Source organism: Macaca nemestrina, chromosome X (assembly GCF_043159975.1).
Source record: "Macaca nemestrina isolate mMacNem1 chromosome X, mMacNem.hap1, whole genome shotgun sequence".
NCBI lineage: Eukaryota > Metazoa > Chordata > Mammalia > Primates > Cercopithecidae > Macaca > Macaca nemestrina.
In genome coordinates this window covers 24,953,034-24,975,305 of record NC_092145.1, presented here as the reverse complement: position 1 = coordinate 24,975,305, position 22,272 = coordinate 24,953,034, and the positions used below count along the sequence as shown (strand labels likewise).

At 39.8% G+C, this 22,272-nt stretch overlaps 1 protein-coding gene across 5 annotated transcripts in view; it reads right to left on the bottom strand.

Moving 5' to 3' along the window:
- Nucleotides 1-22,272, bottom strand: part of LOC105481440 (ecto-NOX disulfide-thiol exchanger 2) — a 292,902-nt gene that overhangs the window by 66,292 nt on the left and 204,338 nt on the right. For all 5 annotated transcript variants that reach the window (XM_071088931.1, XM_071088930.1, XM_071088933.1 and 2 more), the window contains 2 exons: nt 15,466-15,600; nt 1,054-1,209 (listed from right to left, as the gene is read on the bottom strand). In XM_071088931.1, the coding sequence (XP_070945032.1) occupies nt 1,054-1,209; nt 15,466-15,562 (253 nt within the window). In that variant the 5' untranslated portion in view covers nt 15,563-15,600. The remainder of the gene's footprint in view (nt 1-1,053; nt 1,210-15,465; nt 15,601-22,272) is intronic.

Here is a 22,272-nt window from a genome sequence, read left to right as displayed (position 1 = left end):
CAGCCAACCCTGATTGATTCTAAAATCCTCTCAGTTATGAGCAGACCATACTACGTAAAATCTGGGTCCCTGCCAGGGCTTGGGCCGTGATTAACTGATTCCTATTTAAGGTAGGCGATGAAATATTTGTCTGAAGTCACATGTCAAAGATTCATATTTATCCTGATAAGGCAAGGTCATTTGATCTATGTCCTAAACCACTGAATGTATCCCTTAACAAACAGCTCTAATCTTTGTACTGTAGTGGTGGTTCCCTTGGTATGCCATCCAATATGACTAGAACTATGGAAAAATCATTAAGGAGGCTTGGGGCACATGCAGAATCAGCTTCTAATTACTGAATGTATATAAAACTACAAATGCATTTGGAAAAAAAGTTTTAGTCAATTATTATTAGTGGGACATTTTAAATAAAATATGGTCATCATATCTTTACACATGTTCTAAAGTGAATCTAAGGAGAAGCCTGTTCATTACTGACAAAAATGGATCTCTACTTCCACATGAACTGCTTTGACTGGTGGCTACAAGTAGTGTGACTTAGTCTCAATATTCCTCTCTGCCCTTCCAATATGTTGAACCATGCCTCACTGTATATTACAGCCCATCGGTTGAATAGCAGTGGTTCAAGTGATGTATGAATAGCTGCTAGCAGTGGAAGATTCTCAGCACCAAATGTATATTCTCATGTGCCTCAGACCACACTCTGTCTCTGCCATCATCAGTACATGGGGCAGTTATGAAAAGGAAAGACTACAAATGATGGTGTTGAGCAATCTGCATGCTTCCTTCTTTACTAACACACGTGAATTCCTCACCAGACTGCATTAGAAACATGTATCATTTGTACTGCAACCTGCACACAGAAGTCTACTGTTGTGTACATAAAATTCAACCCTGCCTAGCAAGAGAAAATTTTCCTGTCTTTGGTTCTCTAGGTGAAGCTTTCGTACAAACATCTACGAAGCCCTTGGGTATTCTTTTGAAAAAGAAGAAAGTTTTCTTGTACACTAAAACATTGTGTCTTGTGTGGAAAAAAAAGCAGCTTATTACTTGGATTTGGAGGGAAGAGCGTGCAGCTTTTACAGTGTATGATCTCTTTTACTACTGGCATATCTGGAGGAATTGGTGGAGGTACTATTCCCAAACCAGGCATCATTGGAGTTATTGGTGGAATTCCAGTCATCATTCCAAGAGCAGGATCGAAGTCTAAAAAAGGAGAAGAGAGAACAATAAATGACACCAGGCAAAGTTAAGTGGAGAAAGAATGTTACTTTGTAAGCTTCAAATCAAAGGCCTTTCTAAGACAGAGGTAAAATATTTAACAAGCATGGTACTTAGTATTCCTAGGTCTTAAATATTATTTTATAGTTGTGCATTTTCCTTTGGGGATGGGGCCATTTTGTTTGACCAGGGCTTATTTAAGTCTCTGCATCTCATTGTGGCATCCAAGGTCTTTCATAGCATGGCCATGCCTTGTCTATTGATTTTGCCTCTACTAGTTTCCAACACACACTCTCTGCTCCATTCCGAGAAGGCTTTTTACTGTCCCTTGTACACGTTTTCTTTGTACAGTACAGCATGATATTAAGAGCACAGAGTTTTGGGGATCAAGCAGACCTGGGTTTTAGGTCTACCATTTGCTTAGCAGGATGAACTTCCAGTTCCTCGTCTGCAAAATAGGGTTAATATCACCTACGTTACAGGAAGCTGTGAGGATGAATCTAATGTGCTGAGCATAGGTTTGATAAATAACTACTCTCTGTGCCTTTGTTCATGTTGTTCTTTCTGCCTGGAATTATTTGAGCCTCTGCAAATTCTCCCCATGCTTCAAGGCCTGGCTTAAGTGTCACGTTCCTTGAAGAGGCTTTTCCAGATAATTCTGGTTCATTCTTGACTTTGCCTCTAAAAGCTATTGGTTCTATACTTGTTACCATTGACTTTTTTATTTTGCATCATTCTTTGTTTAATTCAGGGATGCCTCTAGCATGTGTGGGGGCACCCAAACAAGTATTTTTTTGTGGGGCCTATCTACGTACACAATTTGTTTCACTGCTAATCAGTACTGGCAGCATTTTCGTGGCACAATCTCACGCGATACCATGAAAGAAATACCACACCAGCCAGCTGGAGTGGTTTCCTTGCCAGGCCACTCTCCTGGAACCAAGACTCTGGGGAGGATTCCATGAGTCCTGAAGCTTCTTGGGGCATCTAGTTCACTGCACATACAGGTCAGAGGATTGGAGAGTATCCCAAAGGGGAGAAATGGGAACTCAGGTATACATGTGTCCAGTTTAAGATTAGGGCTTCTCAGATGATAATGCCAGTCACAGTCTGCCCCAGACACTGCAGGGGAACTTAGAAAATTTCAAGAAAGGTACTTCTTACAACCAGAATACAAGAAGGAGCTGCTCTGGACCCAGGGCAGCTGCCCTGAAGATACTACCTGCTTGGCCAGTGCTTGGCTCTGGAAGGGGACTTAGAAATTATCCAGGTAGGCATTCCAAAGCACAGGGGCCCCTGAGGAGGAGCCCCACTTGCCTGGGTCTAAGGACAGTATTGATTTCATTGTTTAAATCTTGTCTCTAGATCAAAATGGAATTTCTCTGAGAGAAGGGAGTACACTCTACTTTGTTTCTCTGCCTCCCACTTCTGTCTTTGCTATAGAACCACACACAGTGGACTGCAAACAAAAAAAGTACTGCAGCTTGAGGGGTTCTGGTAATTCAGGGGCAGTTGCAGCAGCAGTAGCAGGCCCTACTCCCAAAGACTTCATGTTCACCACACAGGCCAGAAGGGTAATGCCTGTACACATGTCCTTAAAGTGGCCCTGAAGTCACCTGGGTGGCTCTTTCTCTCTAAGATGCTGGAGGAGGTCAACCTAAACAGCAGGAAGAACCCAGGATTCCCACAGAAGCAGAACCTCAGGTCTGACAGGCACAATAAGAGTGAGATCTAGAGCTGGGCAGATGGGCAGGCAGGTGGCACATGGGCATCCCCTGTTACAAAGGCAGCCCAAACAAGCTAGGGCATTACCCAGTCTCTCACATGCCTTTTAAATGTGATGTCAAGACCCTGAAAATGTTTGGGAAGAAAAAAATTCTCCCAAAAGGAAGTTTTATTTTTATGAAAATATTTACTTTTAGCCCTCAAATGTCATCTCACTCAACTCGCATGTAGACACACACACACATACACACACACACACACACACACGCACGTACCCTCCTTCCCTCCCTCCCACCCACGGCTCTCATATCTATACTGTAGTCCATATTGTGGTTATGTGATCTTGAAAGTTTCTTAATATCTGTGTGCCTCCATTTCCTTTTTGGTAAAAGTGGGGGGCAAATAATGACATTTAGCTCAAAGGATGAAAGCACAGAACAGATATGAAGACCTCTGGCAAGACAGATAGTCCTGATAGGTAAGTTTCCTTCTTTTCATTTAAAATGTGAAAACCCACACTGATAAATCCACTGATTCAGGCATTCATTCACACATTCACAAACATCTGTGATAGGCTTCCTATATGTCAGGCTCTATGCAAGTGTTGGGGGTGGTGTCTAGGTTTCCTGTTGGATCTTAGAGAACCAAAATAAGAGCACTGTGGTTAAGAATGCCATTTATGTCTTTGGAAAATTTGATTCCTCATGCAGAAGATTTTGGAGAAATTGTTAATATTATCTTACCCATTTACAAACTGTTATTTTTCGTTAGGAAAAGATCAGATTAGATTGTGTGCCAACAAAACAATCCCATCTATTTTTCCTATTCTACTGAAATGTTTGTCTTCCTTTTATTGTTCTGCCTGCCTTCTTATTGTTATTCATATAGCTCTGTCACTCACAACTCTACCTTACCACAGATTACAGAAACATCAGTTCATTAAACAAGTTCTGCCACTTCGGCTGAGAAGGAAATGTCTGTCTCTATGTACTGCCTACTAATAAATGGAGACAAACAAAAAACAAATATACAGGATAAATATAACTCCTGACTGATGTACTTACCACTCTGCTGTTTCATATAATTACATTAATATTTTATAAATTCATTTAAAAGCAAATGTATTCATTGCATATGGCTAAAGCCAGAGTAGATAAACTACCCCTCTTCCTTTTGTTCAATATGCCAGGAGTTCCATAGGCTACACTGCCCATAAGGGCTTGCTAGGGAGCAGGTTGTACATGACATTTCAAAGGCTTCTATCACGTTGATTATTTCTTTTGCTTATCTTTAATCATTAAGCACCAAAGTGAATGTGGATTTCCAATGTCGACCAAGAAAACCATTTGAAGTCATGGGCTTTATACATATATTGCAGAACCTGAAAAATCAAAGAAGTCCAGCAATTTAAAACACACTGGGAATAGAACACCAGAGAAATTCTCTCCCTTTTCCAGGACCCTGGCCTGTCTTGTAGAGTACTACCAACAAGTACGTACCATTGCCACTTATGTTAGGAATTCAAACTTTCAAAGATTTGAAATCATATAAAAGAGTTATGGAAAAGGCCAAGATACTCCTCCAAAGTCCTTTTTGCAATAAATATCCTGTTCTGTTTTGCTTTTACCGTCTCTTCTAACACCATTTCCCTACTGCCTTCTTGACTCTTGGCATGGCCATTGCCGAAAGAGTCATGACATGTTGATTTGTATTCTCTCTCTTTTTTTTTGGAGACGGAGTCCCGTGCTGTCATCCAGGCTGGAGTGCAGTGGTGCGATCTCAGCTCACTGCAACCTCTGCCTCCTGGGTTCAAGCAGTTCTCCTGCCTCAGCCTCCCTAGTAGCTGGGATTACAGGCATGCGCTACCATGCCTGGCTAATTTTTTTTTTTTTAAATTTTTAGTAGAGATGGGGTTTCACCATGTTGGTCAGGCTGGTCTCAAACTTCTGACCCCAAGTGGTCCACCTGCCTCGGCCTCCCAAAGTGTGGGGATTACAGGCATGAGCCACCAGGCCCGGCCTGTATTCCCTCTTCTGATTCGTGTACTTCCCAAAGTCCCAACCCACTGGAAATTCTGCAAATGCTGTCTGTTAGCTGGGGCCAGCTTGCTCCTCAGACTTGCAACTCTACCATGTGATTTCAAGTAATGTTTCTATGTAGCTTTAAGCCTTCCTGCTACCTAGCAACTTGCACTTACTCAACCTTGGCAGAGTGATTACTGCCCATTCTCTGTACACATCTGAGCCAAGGAATTACAATGGAGGCAAATGTCATTTCTGTGCAGCTACCCAGTTATTCCTCTATCTATTCATTCAATATTTTGATGACAGGTCCTATGTCAGGTGTCGGGGTTTCAGAAATGAATAAGACAAAATCCTTGGCCTTATGCTCTAGTTTGGAAACAACCACGCAAACAGTTACAATGCTGTACCATCAATGAATCACCATAATTGTTTATTAAGTGCTTAAAATGTTTTAGGTTCAGTGCTAAGCATTTTATATAATCACATTCTAATAGAGCTGTGAGCTTACATATGTTATCCTTCATTTTATGGATAAAGAAATTGAGGGTCAAGGGGGGCTTAGTTACGTGCTCAAGTTTACACAGCCAGTAAGAGGCAGACCTAGAATTCAAATCCAACTTGGTCTAATTCTAATGCCCTTAACCACTACACTGCCTCTCAATGTAATATGACAATGGTTTCAATAAATTAATACAATTGCAGATATAAAGTGAAGCAAATTGTTGAAAAAATAAGGCATTTGGGCAACAAAATGTTTACATACAATTCTTTTTGCCCCAATGTGGTGGATTAAAGTTGGATACAAATTCTTTGATTCTCCTTCCATCAAGGTAAGGGTCTATGCCCTTATCCCTTTGAATCTGGATGGGCTTTAGAACTGCTTTAACCAACAGAATATGGCATAAGGGATATTGTGTCCTTTTTGAGGCCCAGGCATTAAGAGAGATGCAATTTCTACCTTTTGTCTCTAGAAATGAGTGATAACGGGAGCTTTTCATCCTCATGTAAGGCTGACTACCCTGCTAGAGAGACCATGTGGAGAGGGACTTAGAGCAAATGGCAGAAGACGGATCCAGCTGAGCCCAGTCTTGTATCTGTCCTTACCAAGGTGCCATGCATATGAGTGAAGTCTTGAAATCAGCCTGCCACAACTGAGGTATCCCAGTTGATATATAGTACAGTAAAATTGCCCATTTCAGTCCTACCCACATTCCTCATCCAGAAAAATCTTAAAATATAATAAAATGATTGTGTTTTAAGTCACTAACTTCTAAGGTAGTTTGTTATATAGCAATAGATAAGGAGAATATCCAGCCTGGCTGCAGTGGAGTGTTATTGGTTAATAGAGTTAACAATTTTCAAGGAATGAAAATAGAAAGTACACTAAACAGTCAAACTAGACTGACCATGATTTTTCTCAGATTTTTGAAAAGGCGCTTTAGGATCCTGCAGGGCACAGAGCCACTGTCTTGGGCAACTGTTGCCACTACACTGTTGCTATATGGAAGGACCATTGTTCAGTTGGAACAATGTCAGATGACTGACGCTCTACTAGGTGTACTAAGATAACAGTTATCTACAAAACTGTAGAAACCTCAGAGGTGTTCTACATCTGATGTCTGACAAAGACACCACACATGCCTATTTTACGGTTCAACCCTAATAGTTTTTGGCAGGCCCGTTCATGTTGGCTTCTCTTTCTTTTTCTTTTTTTTTTTTTTTTTGAGATGGAGTCTCGCTCTTATCATCCAAGCTGGAGTGCAATGGCATGATCTCAGCTCACTGTAACCTCTGCCTCCCAGGTTCAAGCGATTCTCCTGCCTCAGCCTCCCTAGTAGCTGGGATTACAAGCACACGCCACTACGCCCAGCTAATTTTTGTATTTTTAGTAGAGATGGGGTTTCACCATGTTGGCCAGGTTGGTCTTGAACTCCTGACCTCAGGTGATCTTCCTGCTGTAAAATGCCACCTTTTACCTTTGTGGCAGGGGAGAGGAATACTAGCTACCCATTAATTGGCTAGTTATTAATTTCCAGGTTTTATACACTGTATCTGACTTAATCTTCACAACAATCCTAAGGGATGGGAAATAATATTCCCTATTTTACAGGTGAGGAAATTGAAACTGACAGAGATAACACAGTAAGGATACACAGTAAGTGGCACTCACTAAACATGCTCCTAACCATTAGTCTACACTGCTTCCCACAAAGTCCACAGTTTCATAGAGAAAGACAGATGCTCTTTGTCAGATTAGTACCTACCTACTCAACTTTGTATGTGGCCTTCAAACCTTCCTATCCAGGAGGCTATCCTGGGGTTGCGTATCTCTAAACCCAGAATTTCCTATTGAGATATTTGACACATGCATTGTCACAGTGTTTCGGGGCCTCTTTTTAAAATTCACTGTTGCAATTTTGTGCCACAAAAGAAGTTGAAATTGTGGCCATGTATCAACTGGAAGTAGGCAAAGGTAGGAAGTGACACACATTGACTATCTTGCTTACATTTTCAGAACTGGACCCTGGTTCTTACTGAAAGCCCCTTTACACTCTCAGAAAGGCTTTGCCTGCACTTAACGACTTCTCCCCATCCAAGTGCCCCTGGCCCGATAAAAGCATTTCCAATCTTTTAGGTGTTCCAGAGACCCCTGAGCCCCAGGAGGTAGTTTTTACTCACAGTAAAACCACTGAAATCCAACCACAGATTATTCCAAAATAACTATTTCAAATAGGATCTAATTATATATGCATAATTAAGCTATTTTATAGAAAGTTATGATTTCAACTGAGCTACATATTTCTGAGACATTATTGTTATTTCTTTAGAGTTCCTACAAAATTCATTGGAAAATTAAGAATTATGTCTGTGTACTGGGAAATTTTAACCCATTATAGTCCTGTCTCTTTTCTACATAGATCCTTTAAGAGACTTTTTAGGCAGTCTTTGTCAGATTAGTATCTACCTACTGAACCTTGTATCTCTCTTCTAATCTGAAGAGAGAACACAGATTTCCAAGCACAACCTGGCTGAGCTGTGAGATGATTCTGGACTTCTCACCAGCCCTCTTGGAGGCACAAGTTCCCAAAGTTTTACACAATGACTCTCAAATTCTACCGACATCTGTCCGGTTTCCCCAAAAGATCATCTAAACACTTGTTTCAGCTCAGCTGGAAAGGTGAGACAGGGCCTGGCTCATGTACAACAGCAAACAATCTGGCAACCTGGGATTGGTGGGTTATGTGGCACAATTTCAGTTCACAAAGGTCCTCCCAAACATATCTCAAATTTCCACCAGTGGAGCTTTATTCCTTTAGTGCAAGGTTTTGCAAAATCTCCCTTTGTAGCCCATCTTCCCTCAATTCCTTTTTATTCATTTACACTGTGTTCTTGCCTTTTTAGAACATTTGACAGGTCCAGAGTCATGCCCTCCAAAGGTATTCACCTTTGGAGGGGCATTAGTGAGGACATTTCCCACTACATCTGTGGTTCCCAGATTTCTGGATTTTGGAAATGAATAAAATTATATGCATATTTAAGGTCACCAGCCTCTTAATTTGGCAAGAAAAGAAGTGGGGAAAAAGTAACAAAGAAACTAACCAACATCCTATTCATACAGTTCATAAAAGAAAGAACATTTTAAAACCAAAAATACAGGAAGTCTATCACCTCAGAATAAAGGGCAGTCCTTTCAATTGAGCAAATTTAGCTTCATGACAAATTTACTACATTTTTAGTTTTTACATTTTGCCATAGAAGGGTCGTGGCCTACACACCAGTGTTTGGGCTTTTCAGATCACTCAACCATTTCACTTAGCGTGCTCCCCTATATATGAAACTTCCTGTGAAAAACTTCTTTCAGAACTAGAATGTCACACACACACATACACACATTATTAAGGGCCATGAAAAGCTTCACTTCCCCTGAGGACTGGTGTATTTTTTCTTCATGGAAAAATGCAAATTATATAACTGATCAGGTTTCCCTTTTTTGTTTTGGCTGCTTTGTCACAGGGGCAGCTCAACTTCAGAAATCAGGTGGGATTCTATGACCTACACACCTGAATTTTAATTAACTTCCTACCTGGTCTTTGTCTTGTATTCTCATTTATATTTTCCCAGATGCTGATTTATTTTATTTTATTTTTTATAAATTATTGTATTTTTTCATATACTGTAATCTTTCTTATAAGCTGCCTCAAAGTCTTTGCTGAATGAGGTGATGTAACTCAATAGTTAACCACTGTCTCCATACTGTATACCCTTGCATACCTTCCAATAATTGATGCAGTGTTTCCTCTGCCTACACTGTTCTTAGTTCTTTTATCCTCCTGACATACTCCTATATATCCCTGGACACCTAGCTCAAATGTTACCTCTTTTGTGAACCTTTTCTGACCACCGCCATCTACCTAGCATTTCCTCTCACCATACCTGGGCTAAAATATACTTATTTAGAAGTTTCTGTTATGACACTTGCAACATTATAGTGTAGTGATATTTACTTTGTTGCCTCTGTCACTGCAACTTGAGCTTGAAGGCAAGGATTGCGCCATGCCCATGTTGGGATCCCCTATATCTAGCTCAATAGATCTTCAATGAATGGATGGATAAATAAAAGAACAAATGAATAAAATGAAAGGAAGGCCTTTGAGCTGTTGTCAGTGAAGAGCCAGCTCATATTTGAGAACATGTTGGATTAGGGAGACAGTGTGGAAGTTCTAAAAGTATTGGAGTCACTATGAGGATAGGAAACTTTGTCTTTTTTGTTCATTGCTTTCTCCCTGGTGCTTCTCACAGTACCTTTATACTGGCAGGCTTCAGTGAATATTTCTTGTATGAATGAATGAATAAGCAAATAGTTTGACTCAGCTCCTTCTCCTAATAGTTTCCATGGGGAGTCTTTTCTTTTTTAATGATTGTTCCTATCACTGTGCATTTACTTATTCCAGCTAGTTAAGGTCATGAAATTCTTATCTCAAAGATCCTCTGGCCCTTGAGCTTCACATACTCTTCCAAAGGCTTAAATAGTTTAAAATATTTCCACGAGAAAACAGCTCCACAGCATTCACCTACACAGACTGTGATGTAGAGCGCCTCACTATCTGTATTTTGTGGTGTCTTCTCTGGGAGATAGGACCTCGTTCTTTGCGGGGACCTCAATACACAGTCTCTATTACGTTGACCATCTCCTGTTTGTCCTTCTGTGGCCCAGTTAATCTTGTTGTTGCCAGTACTCAAGTCAAAATCATGATGTGCTTGTTCCCAGAGAAAAATATGACAATACATAGATCATAAAAACTCATACATTTTTGTTGAAGTAAAGTACTTCTGTAATATCAAGATAAATAACTAAAACATTTTTAACTTTTTCAGCTATACAATATAGAACTAATTCATATTCATAAAAGCAGGGTCTCAGTTATGTCCAAACCAAATGATGATGCCTCTGTCTTTTTGTTTTTGAAAAGATGATCTGGCACAACAGCTAACTGCCAGCTGTTGTGTTACTACGGGAGCTTGATGGCATGGAGGAGATTTAAATGAATATCTCCAGGTGTAGATATGCTCCATGGTGAATCTTGAGAGTACCATCAGTAGCTTGAATTCAGGTTTGTTTTGAAGAGACATTAATTTTATCTGGTATATATAATGTTTACATATTATTGGCTCTTGGTAACATATATACTATGATGATGAACAGTGCTCTCCTTTCTCAGGATCATAACTTTTTGCCACTAAAAGCATACTCTATTTGTGGCAGATATTAAAAATAATACAAACCGAAGGCCAGGCCTTCCTGAGGAGCTTGCAGAACAGTGGTCTGTCATTATCATACAAACTCCTTCTTTCTTTCTGTTCCCATCAGAGTTGGCCTGTTGGGTCCAGTGATAACTGCCTCCTTAAGAATGAGAAGGGCTTTGCTCTGAGAATAAGGTCCATGAGTCCATATTTTCCAATATCTTTCATTATGGAGCAGACACAATCAATACAGTGGGGACATCATAATGAGGAACTCTTCTCTTTTTGGACTTCACAGGCTCCACACTTGGCTGCTAAGGATATTTTAATTAAGGGGAAAATAAAAGAAGCAGCAGGCAGTATTCAACAAGTAGCCCTTAATGGGTCCATCCTTGGATTCATCTGGAATGACTGGGGCAGAACGTTCTTTAACCAGAGGGCCTGACTCTATTGAGCTCCACTAACATTAGTCTTATTTGACCAGCTTCTCAAAGCAAATACTCTTGCAGGAAAGACAGCTGCTAGCCAGAGGGGACCGCCTGATCTGCCATCATTATGGATTAACTTTATTGAACCACAGCAGTACAAAACACCATGTTAGTTGAAAGGGAACTCCACACCAAACCTCAGAGATAGCCTGTTTCTACTCCCTACTCAATGAATATAATAACTATGCCAGACATTGCCTTCATGACAAGTGTGTGTCTAAGAGACTCAGTATCCATGACAGTATAGATTAGAGGTCTCTAGGGGCAGTGAAGGAAGCTTACATTATCACTTGTTTTTCATCAATGTCAAAAGACTTCTCTACTGTCACAGACAGGCTAGATGAGACAGGACAAAGAAAAGTCTGCTGGCTCAGTAGGAAACCTCCTGAGGAACATAAAAGTAGCTGAATTACTGAGCCTTTAATGGGTGACTTCAGGCAACAGCTCCATGAGGCTTATTTGCTGCCTTTTCCATTTTAAGAAATCTTGAGGCGTGGGGAGCTGATCAGGGAGATGTTTTAACCCATTGTAAAGATGGCAGGCACTCTGTTCTCCAGACCCTGGCAAGAAGAAAGGTAGGCAGCATTGGAGTGTCGTGCCACCCTTCCATTTCTGTGAAAATCCCCAACAGATTTATAAGGAACAGGCATCAGTACTGTTAGACATATACTATTCTCTTCACCTGTTGCTGTCCAGTATTTCACCAGGGAAAAATTTCACCCTTGCCTTTACTGTCCTTCACTGTTGTTAAAGGTAAAGATGAGTCATAATTCAACTTTTTGTGAGCCACATCGCACATGTGAACTTGAAACAATAATAATAATAATAGCTGAGTTAATTGAGGAATTACTGTGAGCCAGGCATCATTCTAAGGCTTTACATGTATTAACACATGAATCCTCCTAACAACCCTATAACATAGGTGTCATTATTATCTGCATTTTACAGATGAAGAAACTGAGGCATAGAGAAGTGAAGTAACTTGTCAACAGTCACACAACTGGTTAATGACAGAGACTTGAACATAGGCATTCTGGATCTAGAACCCATGTTCAAATCTCAGTGGTAAACTGCCTTCCTAAAATAATACAGATACAAGAAAAACCAGTTCACACATAACTTAAGTGATTTTATACATAGCTTTACAAAGTATATCTCAGCCTGATGTTATTGCCCCATGCACTTTAAGACAAGAAGGGAACTACTGAACTAATACCAGCATTTCTATGACCAGGTTTCCAAACAGTCAAGTAAGTTTCACTGGAGCATGGTGGCAGGCAGAATCACTGAATTACAGGTCAAAGAGAAACCATTTCTTTACAGTCGTTAAGAAAACAAGATGTGGAGAAGGGGGCCAAAGGTAGAAATTAAAAATACTCTTGAGGTTTCAAATGTCTGGTTGAAGCTGGATGTACAGAACGCTTATTAGCATATTAGTGTTGACAGTGGCTGCATAGCATCCAAATACTTTCAATTTAAGTGGGAGCTTAGCAGCGATTTGAAGAATGTATGTTAGTACTTCCTCTACATCAGAGCATATAGTACTGCTAAGAGTAGTAATAATGATGACAGTTTATCTTTATTGGGTGCTTATTATATGGTAAGCAGTGTGCTAAGTATATTATTTAATGTCCACAGCAATCCTATGAGCTAGGACACTATCATTATCTCCATTTTACAGATGAGAAAACTGAGGAACAGACAGGTCAAGTAACTTGCTTAAGGTAACAATAGTAAGTGGCAGAGCAAGGACTCAAACCCAGGTAATCCTCTAACTTCAAGGCCTGTGTTGTTAAGCACTAAGCAAGATACTGTTATGAGGATTCAAGCCCTCTACCACACTGTTAAGAAAACTTACCACAATTTTCTAGCCTTATTATTGACCCCAGCTCAAGCTTTGGGTCTGTAATGATTGCTTGGTAGAATTTTTGTTCTCAATGCTAGGCCTTTCTTTTTCCATGTTATAGATGGGTGGCTAAGTATTGAATATTACTTTGTGAGCATAGATTTATGCTTATATATGATAATTTACAAATCATATGATATCAGTTAACATTTAGTCCCCTGGACCAGAGCGCAGATGTGGCCTCAATATTTTTCCTGGGACTTTTACACATATGGTCCAGACTGTCATAAACTGGAAATATTTAAGTCAAATTAGATTGTCTAGTCATCTTAGACTATAAGTGTTGTGACTCAGGGACACTCTACATGGAGCTATAAAACAATATATATTTCAGTTTAAATTCTATTATAATCAAATAATAAAGAGGTACTAAATACAAAACTTGTTACTTCCTTAGAAATGTCTATGAGAAATACATTAATAATGATTTTTGAAGTATTTTAATAGCTGCCATTTTTGAGCACCTTCTATGTACCATTGTGCTAAACATGATTTAATTGTCATCCTAGGAGTTAGGCACTATTAGTCTGACTTTGTAGATGAGGACACTGAGTCTCAGAAGATACACAACTGCTCGAGATCAAATAGTGAAAGAAACAGGCTTGGAAGCCAAGCAGACTGACTCCAGCACCTGACATCTTAACCATTCTGCAATATTGGCTCCTACAGTAACATTCACTGATCCCAGATTGGCCCCACTAGTCATTCAAAACCTAAGGAAATCCATGGTCCAATCACTGTAGCTCTCAAAGGATGTTTGGTGGTTCATTTCAATTGTTGTTGGTCTAATGGAGAAGAATACAGTCTGGTGAACTACAACCTATGGTATGAATTATAGTTTGGCAGAGTTCTTTGCACCTGCCACATATAGAATTTAGACTCCTTTTTTTTTCTCCACCCATTTCTTATTCACATACCTTTTTTTCTTCATGTTTGGTTGCTTTTATGCTTGTTTCTTGGCTTTTGATGTAACAACATTTCTTTTTTTTTTTTTTTTTTTTTTGAGACGGAGTCTTGCTCTGTCACCCAGGCTGGAGTGCAGTGGCCGGATCTCAGCTCACTGCAAGCTCCGCCTCCCGGGTTTACGCCGTTCTCCTGCCTCAGCCTCCCGAGTAGCTGGGACTACAGGCGCCCGCCACCTCGCCCGGCTAGTTTTTTTTGTATTTTTTAGTAGAGACGGGGTTTCACCGTGTTAGCCAGGATTGTCTCTCGATCTCCTGGCCTCGTGATCCGCCCGTCTCGGCCTCCCAAAGTGCTGGGATTACAGGCTTGAGCCACCGCGCCCGGCCAACATTTCTTAATTCATTATTAGTATTGCTGTCTAGCATAGCCCACCCTCGTTATAACTTATAAGGATTTATAATCTGCACTGGAATTGTGAAATAATATTTTGCGGGGTGTAGCTAACTATATAAATAAATGGCAAGGCAAAATGGCATTACTCTAAATCTGTTTATCAACTTTAATGTGCCTGTGAAGCACCTGGGGATCTTGCGAAAATGCAGCTTCTGATTCAGTAGGTCTGTGCTGGGGCCTGAGATTCTGGGATTCTAAGTGGTTCCCAGGTTATGCAGGGCACACTTTGAGTAGCAAGGTTCTAGATTGGCCTGGTCCTGTTGTGCTTTTAAGTAGAGTCACAATTAATTGAATCTGGGGAGATTAATGTTTAGGCTGTTTAAAAAGCTGCCTCAGGCTCCCTGAGATGGCAATTCCCAAATGTCTTCAAAAATTCATTGTAATGATTAATTAGCTCTCACTGTCCAGGAAGCTTCTTTGTGTCTAAACAAAACCCTTCAGGTGCTATGATGTTCTGCTTCTCATTTTATCTTTAGTGGAGGTGGAGTTAGTCCACCATGTCAGTTCTATTACAGGTTACTTTGTTTATGTATATATGTATGTGTGTGTGTATTTACACACAGTTATTCAATGTTAAAAACAGTCTTTGGGCTGTCCTCCACCATCTCCTTTCTCTCCTCTAGGAATCTAAGATTTTGGAGATATCTACGTCAGTTCTCTTTCTGTCTCCATGTTTATTTGCCTCCTCTATGAAATCTATAAAATTACACAAGCTTTGTAATTCCTCGCCAAAATCCTCTTGCCTTGTATTTCAAAGAGCTGTTTAAAGCTTCAATGACCCTAGCCTGCATTGGATATACCCCCAGCATGTCCAAAGTGCAAAACGGAGTATACTAGTAACTACCGGCTACCGAGACTATAAAGCTCATATTACAAAAATGCACACTCTAGGCAGAATCTGGTAAATGTCAACTTCAAAATAAGTTGTGTCATACTGCTATATTTATTACCACATGGTCAATAAAAATAAGCACTTGCGAGGTGATTAAAAATAACATACCAGGTAAAATTGGTTGTCCGGCAATTCCCAGCGGTGCCATTCCAAGATTATTCATTGCTGTGGCCCATGCAGTTGGATCAGACATAGGTAGTGTCATTGCAGTGGAATCCACATTCAGAGTTCTACTGTTATCGGCTGAAAAGAAATGACAAGCAAAATAATTTGTTGTGTTAAGGCTCTAGCATCTAGTTTACTTATAAACATAAATTCTGGCAAACTCTTTAGGGAAATGGCTGGAGAAATGGACAAGTGGTGAATCAGGCCTCAATGCCAGCTTTCTTACAAGGGTTAAAACAATACAGCTTGAACTGGCAGGAAGTCATGGAATTTGAAAGCAATTTACCAGATGGCATTTTAGTATAAGTGTTTGCTTCCTTCTCTCCCTTTCTTCCTTCTCTCTCTCTCTCTCTCTCTCTCTTTTTTTCAAGCATACTCAACAGAGGAGCTTGGAATGATTAAGGAGTTTCCTATTCTTCTCATAGTCCACTAGCATATGATTACTTCAGCAGCTTCTATCCAAACTACTTATGCATGTAAAGCAAGGAAAAACATCCTAGGGCTTCTGTAGTTGGCAATAAAAGATGAGAATTATACTCCTGATGTAATTTCATATCTTTGAGGCAGTACTATTGAATAGAGCTGGACACATAATCAGCAGACATCAAATTAGCTGAATGACAATTTTGGGGGTTAGGGGAACAATGAGAAAAAGCAGACTAGAGACACAGTCCCTGCCCTCAAAGGTTGTACAATAAAATTGAAGATACTGATGATGATGGTGATAATTATTACCATTATCACTACCTCCACCCACTACTACCTCTGTTGAACACTTACTGTATACCAGGTAAATCACTTGGCATGCATCATTCTCATTTAACTTTCAGAATAGCCCTATGAGGTAGGGACAATTTATATCTCCACTTAATAGAAGTTTTAGAGACATTTAAGAGAAGTTTTGAAAGGTCAAATATATTGTCCAAGGTCATACAGAATGTATAATTTTTAGCCACTGTGCTTTACTGTCTTCAGTTAAACAACTAGGAAACAATGAAAGACTCAAATGGTATAGATCAGAAATGTTCCTGTAGTTTACGGTATGCAGAGCTACTGTGGCCTAAGCAGGAAATATTTCATGGAGAAAATAGGACTGAACAGAACGGACCAGATTTATATAGAGCATGTCATGAGTGATGAGTAGTTATTAGATAGGTAAAGTAAAGGGGCCAGACATCCCAGGAGCAGGAATGATATAAGCAAAGACATTGAAATGGGTTTTATAAGCACGTACATGTACACAGTGTTGGGAAAGATATAGTCATGAGTCATCTGAGCACAAACGGACTTTTGTTTTGGGAAATTTTCCTCTGACTACTGATAGCTGTAGAAAAAATATTTCTATGGCTTTTTTCCTACCTCCCAGTACACACTTCTGCCAATTACAACCCATGAAGGCAACTCTGTTCTATCAGTAGCTTGCTAAAGTCCAAGGCAACATCAGGGCTGACCCTTGCCAGGGTTACTTATACATGTGCTCTTTTGGTCACTGATTGGTCAGAACAAGCAAATGTAAATGTTTAAAAACATTATTTCTGAAATATTAGTTTTTGTCATTTTTCTGTGCTGCCTTTGCCTCCTCCCCCTTAATCCCCTCTTCACACATATACAGTGATTGATGGCACTAAGTGTTCATTAATTACAGTCAGAAGTCACATTTCAGAGCTAGTGATTTCTCCATGTGTAGGAACTTTAGTCGTCATATCCAGCTTTCAGTGTTCTCTCACAAAGGCATATCCAAAGGCTAGAAATAGCCTCCTTGCAAATATTATCAAGAAAACAAACATGGGATGCTGAATATCCTTTGGGTTGAGAGTTTACATAGTGATAATTAGTCTACTTGGACTTCCAAGCCCCCAGTTAGGGGATATTTTAGAAAATGTTATAGCTGAAAGATATCTTTAGAGATTATTGAGTCTACACCCTGATTTTCTCTGGTTGCTGGAGAATCACTCCCAGAAGAAACTGGTAGGTTTAGAAGGACTGGGACCCAATGCCAAAAATAATTCCTTGCAACAGTTTGGCTACTCATTGGTTCTGCAGTCCTGACAAATATTAAAACGAACGAACAAACAAACAAACAAACAAACAGGAACACTTCTCAGTAAAGGATTTTGAGGTCAAAGAATGAGAATTTATAATGTATCAACCTAGCCAAACTCTGGACTAATTAGGGGCGGGATAAGTGTTTGGGGGAAGACAATGATCTCAATTACAATTTTGAGGGAAAATACAGTATTGTTATTTTCAAAACGTATAGTAATTCACAATGCTTGTTAAAATGTTAGCAAGTAGAGTTCCTGCTATGCTTGTTTACAGGAACAGATAAGGAACATGTGTAATTAACAGCATTATTTTGCCTCAATGAATGTGGTTCTTAAATACTTAGGAAATTTTGCTTTAAATGTCCTTCTTATTGCCCTTCCCTCCCCTAACACCCATCTCCACCTGTGAAAATCCCACTATGCAGCCATCAAAAAGGATGAGTTTGCGTCCTTTGTAGGGACATGGATGCAGCTGGAAACCATCATTCTTAGCAAACTATCACAAGAACAGAAAACCAAACACCGCATGTTCTCACTCATAGGTGGGAACTGAACAATAAGATCACTTGGACTCAGGAAGGGGAACATCACACACAGGGGCCTATCATGGGGAGGGGGGAGGGGGGAGGGATTGCATTGGGAGTTATACCTGATGTAAATGATGAGTTGATGGGTGCAGCACACCAACATGGCACAAGTATACATATGTAACAAACCTGCACGTTATGCACATGTACCCTACAACTTAAAGTATAATAATAATAAATAAATTTAAAAAAAAATCCCACTCATTTTTGAAGGGCCATCTCAAATGCTACCTTGTTTGTGAAACTGAAATGGCCAGGTGGGAAGGACTCCCTGGCAGAGCCTCCCACTGACCTGCACCCTGGGGTGGAGCCTTGGAAGTTCATGTGTTTGCAGTGGGAAGGAGCCTGGCCCCTCCTCTTCCTGGGTGGAACCTGGGATTCAATCTACCAGGTGGGAAGCACACCAGCAGGGATTTGGCCTTGCAGAGGGTCCCTGTTTCCCTTTTTTACCCCTTTTTCCCCAATAAATTCCATTTTTCTCACCCTTCAAAGTGTCTGCAAGCCTAATCTCTCACGGCTGTGTGACAAGGACCTGGCTCTTAGCTGAACTAAGGAAAAAGTCCTATAACAAAACCACCTCATTGGAATTAATTACTTCTTCTGATGTGTTCTCATAGCATTTTATCTAGAATTTGATTTTCACGTTTGCTCATTCTCTCACTCATTCCCTGCAAAGTAAACTTTTTTGAGTCTTACTATATGCCCTGCTGTTTTGCTAGTAACTAGGAATACAGAGATGAACAAAACTCATTTACTGCTCTGGAAGAATTCAAAATATAGTGAGAGGGACAGACATATAAACAATCCAATATAAATTATTATAATAAGTACTGTAATTAAACCAAGAGTGGAGTGCTCTGGGAACACAGAGGAGTAATTAAAGCTGCTGGAATGGGTTTGGGTATATGTGTTTCTGGTTGTGGGGTGAAGGAGGAATGTCATGGAAGCCTTCACTGGGAAAGAATCATTTGAAATGAGTCTTTAAGGAGGGACAGGATTTTCTTCCAGGTAGTGAATGGAAGACTGGGGTAAAAAGAGCATTCCAGTAACTGGTACCAAAACAGAGATATAGACCAATGGAACAGAACGGAGCGCTCAGAAATAATACCACACATCTACAGCCATCTGATCTTTGACAAACCTGACAAAAACAAGAAATGGGGAAAGGATTCCCTATTTAACAAATGGTGCTGGGAAAATTGGCTAGCCATAAGTAGACAGCTGAAACTGGATCCTTTCCTTACTCCTTATACGAAAATTAATTCAAGATGGATTAGAGACTTAAATGTTAGACCTAAAACCATATAAAACCCTAGAAGAAAACCTAGGGAATACCATTCAGGACATAGGCATGGGCAAGGACTTCATGTCTAAAACACCAAAAGCAATGGCAACAAAAGCCAAAATTGACAAATGGGATCTAATTAAACTAAAGAGCTTCTGCATAGCAAAAGAAACTACCATCAGAGTGAATAGGCAACCTACAGAATGGGAGAAAATTTTTGCAATCTATTCATCTGACAAAGGGCTAATATCCAAAACCTATAAAGAACTCAATCAAATTTACAAGAAAAAAACAACCCCATCAAAAAGTGGGCAAAGGATATGAACAGACACTTCTCAAAAGAAGACATTCATACAGCCAACAGACACATGAAAAAATGCTCATCATCACTCGCCATCAGAGAAATGCAAATCAAAACCACAATGAGATACCATCTCACACCAGTTAGAATGGCAATCATTAAAAAATCAGGAAACAACAGGTGCTGGAGAGGATGTGGGGAAATAGGAACACTTTTACACTGTTGGTGGGACTGTAAAGTAGTTCAACCATTGTGGAAAACAGTGTGGCGATTCCTCAAGGATCTAGAACTAGAAATACCATTTGATCCAGCCATCCCATTACTGGGGATATACCCAAAGGATTATAAATCATGCTGCTATAAAGACACATGCACATGTATGTTTATTGCAGCACTATTCACAATAGCAAAGACTTGGAATCAACCCAAATGTCCATCAGTGACAGACTGGATTAAGAAAATGTGGCACATATACACCATGGAATACTATGCAGCCATAAAAAAGGATGAGTTTGTGTCCTTTGTAGGGACATGGATGCAGCTGGAAACCATCATTCTCAGCAAACTATCGCAAGAACAGAAAACCAAATACCGCATGTTCTCAGTCATAGGTGGGAATTGAACAATGAGATCACTTGGACACAGGAAGGGGAGCATCACACACTGGGTCCTATTGTGGGGAGGGGGTAGAGGGAAGGGATAGCATTAGGAGATATACCTAATGTAAATGATGAGTTAATGGGTGCAGCACACCAACATGGCACATGTATATATATGTAACAAACCTGCACGTTGTGCACATGTACCCTAAACTTAAAGTATAATAATAATAATAATAATAATAATAATAATAAAAAGAATATTCCAAGAAGCAAGAAGCACCAAGCATTTACCATTTAAATGACTGCTTTGGATTATTGATATTGTGTACCTGTCTCCCTTCTGCTGGCCTGCCTGCCTCTTTTAGGTCAGGGACTGGGTTTGAGGCATTTTCTTTCCTTATTTCTTAGTTTAGTGTCTAGTATAAAGTAGGTATTCAAGAAATATTTAAATTAATAAAGAAAATTAATTTACATTGATTTTGGGCACAATAAGTAATCTATACAATGACACTCATTGATTATTTGCATACCTTTTCAGAATGACAAATTGTCTTAAATAGATGGCATTATTGCTACACCAATTCTTTCTCTAGGACAGCTGAATACTTGTAGAAATTTGCTTAGTTACAACCAGGGATCTATGCCCAACCAGTAACTCAGTTTGATCTCATTAGCTATGAACTTTTCCCCATATTGGCATAATCATACAGAAAAGCTTGCAAAATTTTGTTTTAAAAGGGAAATCCCAGATGATCACCTCTGGCAGCAATCTGGATTCAAGGTCCACAGTAACAAAACATGTTGTGCTAAGCATCTGTTTAGAATTATCACTTAGTGGTGGAAAAGTTAAGTTCTGGATCCACTTTTCAGACTAGAAATGGACATCTAGTAATTTTCCCCTGAATCCTACAATCCCTGGTAGCAGCCAAGAATATTCAGAAGGTGAGTGCTACTGGCTGTCAAGTGGTCTTCAAAATATCTACCCCAAGTCTGAAGAACATGTCCTGCCATGCTGGTTCTCCTATTCTGCTGTGTGACAAGTTCTCAAGAGGTCAGAGATTGTAGAGTGGGTTGTAAGTAAGTGCCTTCTAGGTAATTTGGTTGAAGATATGGCACTTTGGAATAAGCTCCATTGGCACCAAAAGAATACAAGATTTGGAAGTGATCACCTACTTCAACTTGGTATCATTTTATAACTATCAAATCTCTGCCGTTTGTTTATTTTTGTCTTGTTGATACATTGCTGATTAACTTGTCAATCACTGTCAAAGTTATTTGATTTTGAAGACTACACACACACACACACACACACACACACATACACACACAATTTCCTCTGAAACAAGGACAACAGTATGTTGGTGCCATCTCTTCAACTATATTCTTTCATTAAGACAAAAACTCTCCTTCACTGATTATTTACTCTCCTACAATTCTCTTTATTATGTCCAAGTGTATATCCATTGGTTTTTATGCTTACTGTTATTTTGTTACACATTATTGTGCAAAGTTGAGGAGACAGTTTTGTCAACAAACATCTACTGAAAGCCTGTTAACCACAGGAAGCAATCCTGTCTAATCATCAAGAGCATTGGTCTGGGAGTCAGATGGCTCTGGACTAGAGTCTAACTCTACTACTTAGCAACCGTAATGTGCTCATTCACTTTCTTTCTTCTCCTCTTGCCTGCCTGCCTTCTGGTCTTCCTTTCATATTTACCATACAGTCACTGAACATTTTCTATGTGTCAGGCAGTATCGTAGATGTTGAGGATATTAGAGTGAGTCAAAGAGACCTCATCCCTTTTGTAGGGACATGGATGCAGCTGGAAACCATCATTCTTAGCAAACTATCACAAGAACAGAAAACCAAACACCGCATGTTCTCACTCATAGGTGGGAACTGAACAATGAGATCACTTGGACTCGGGAA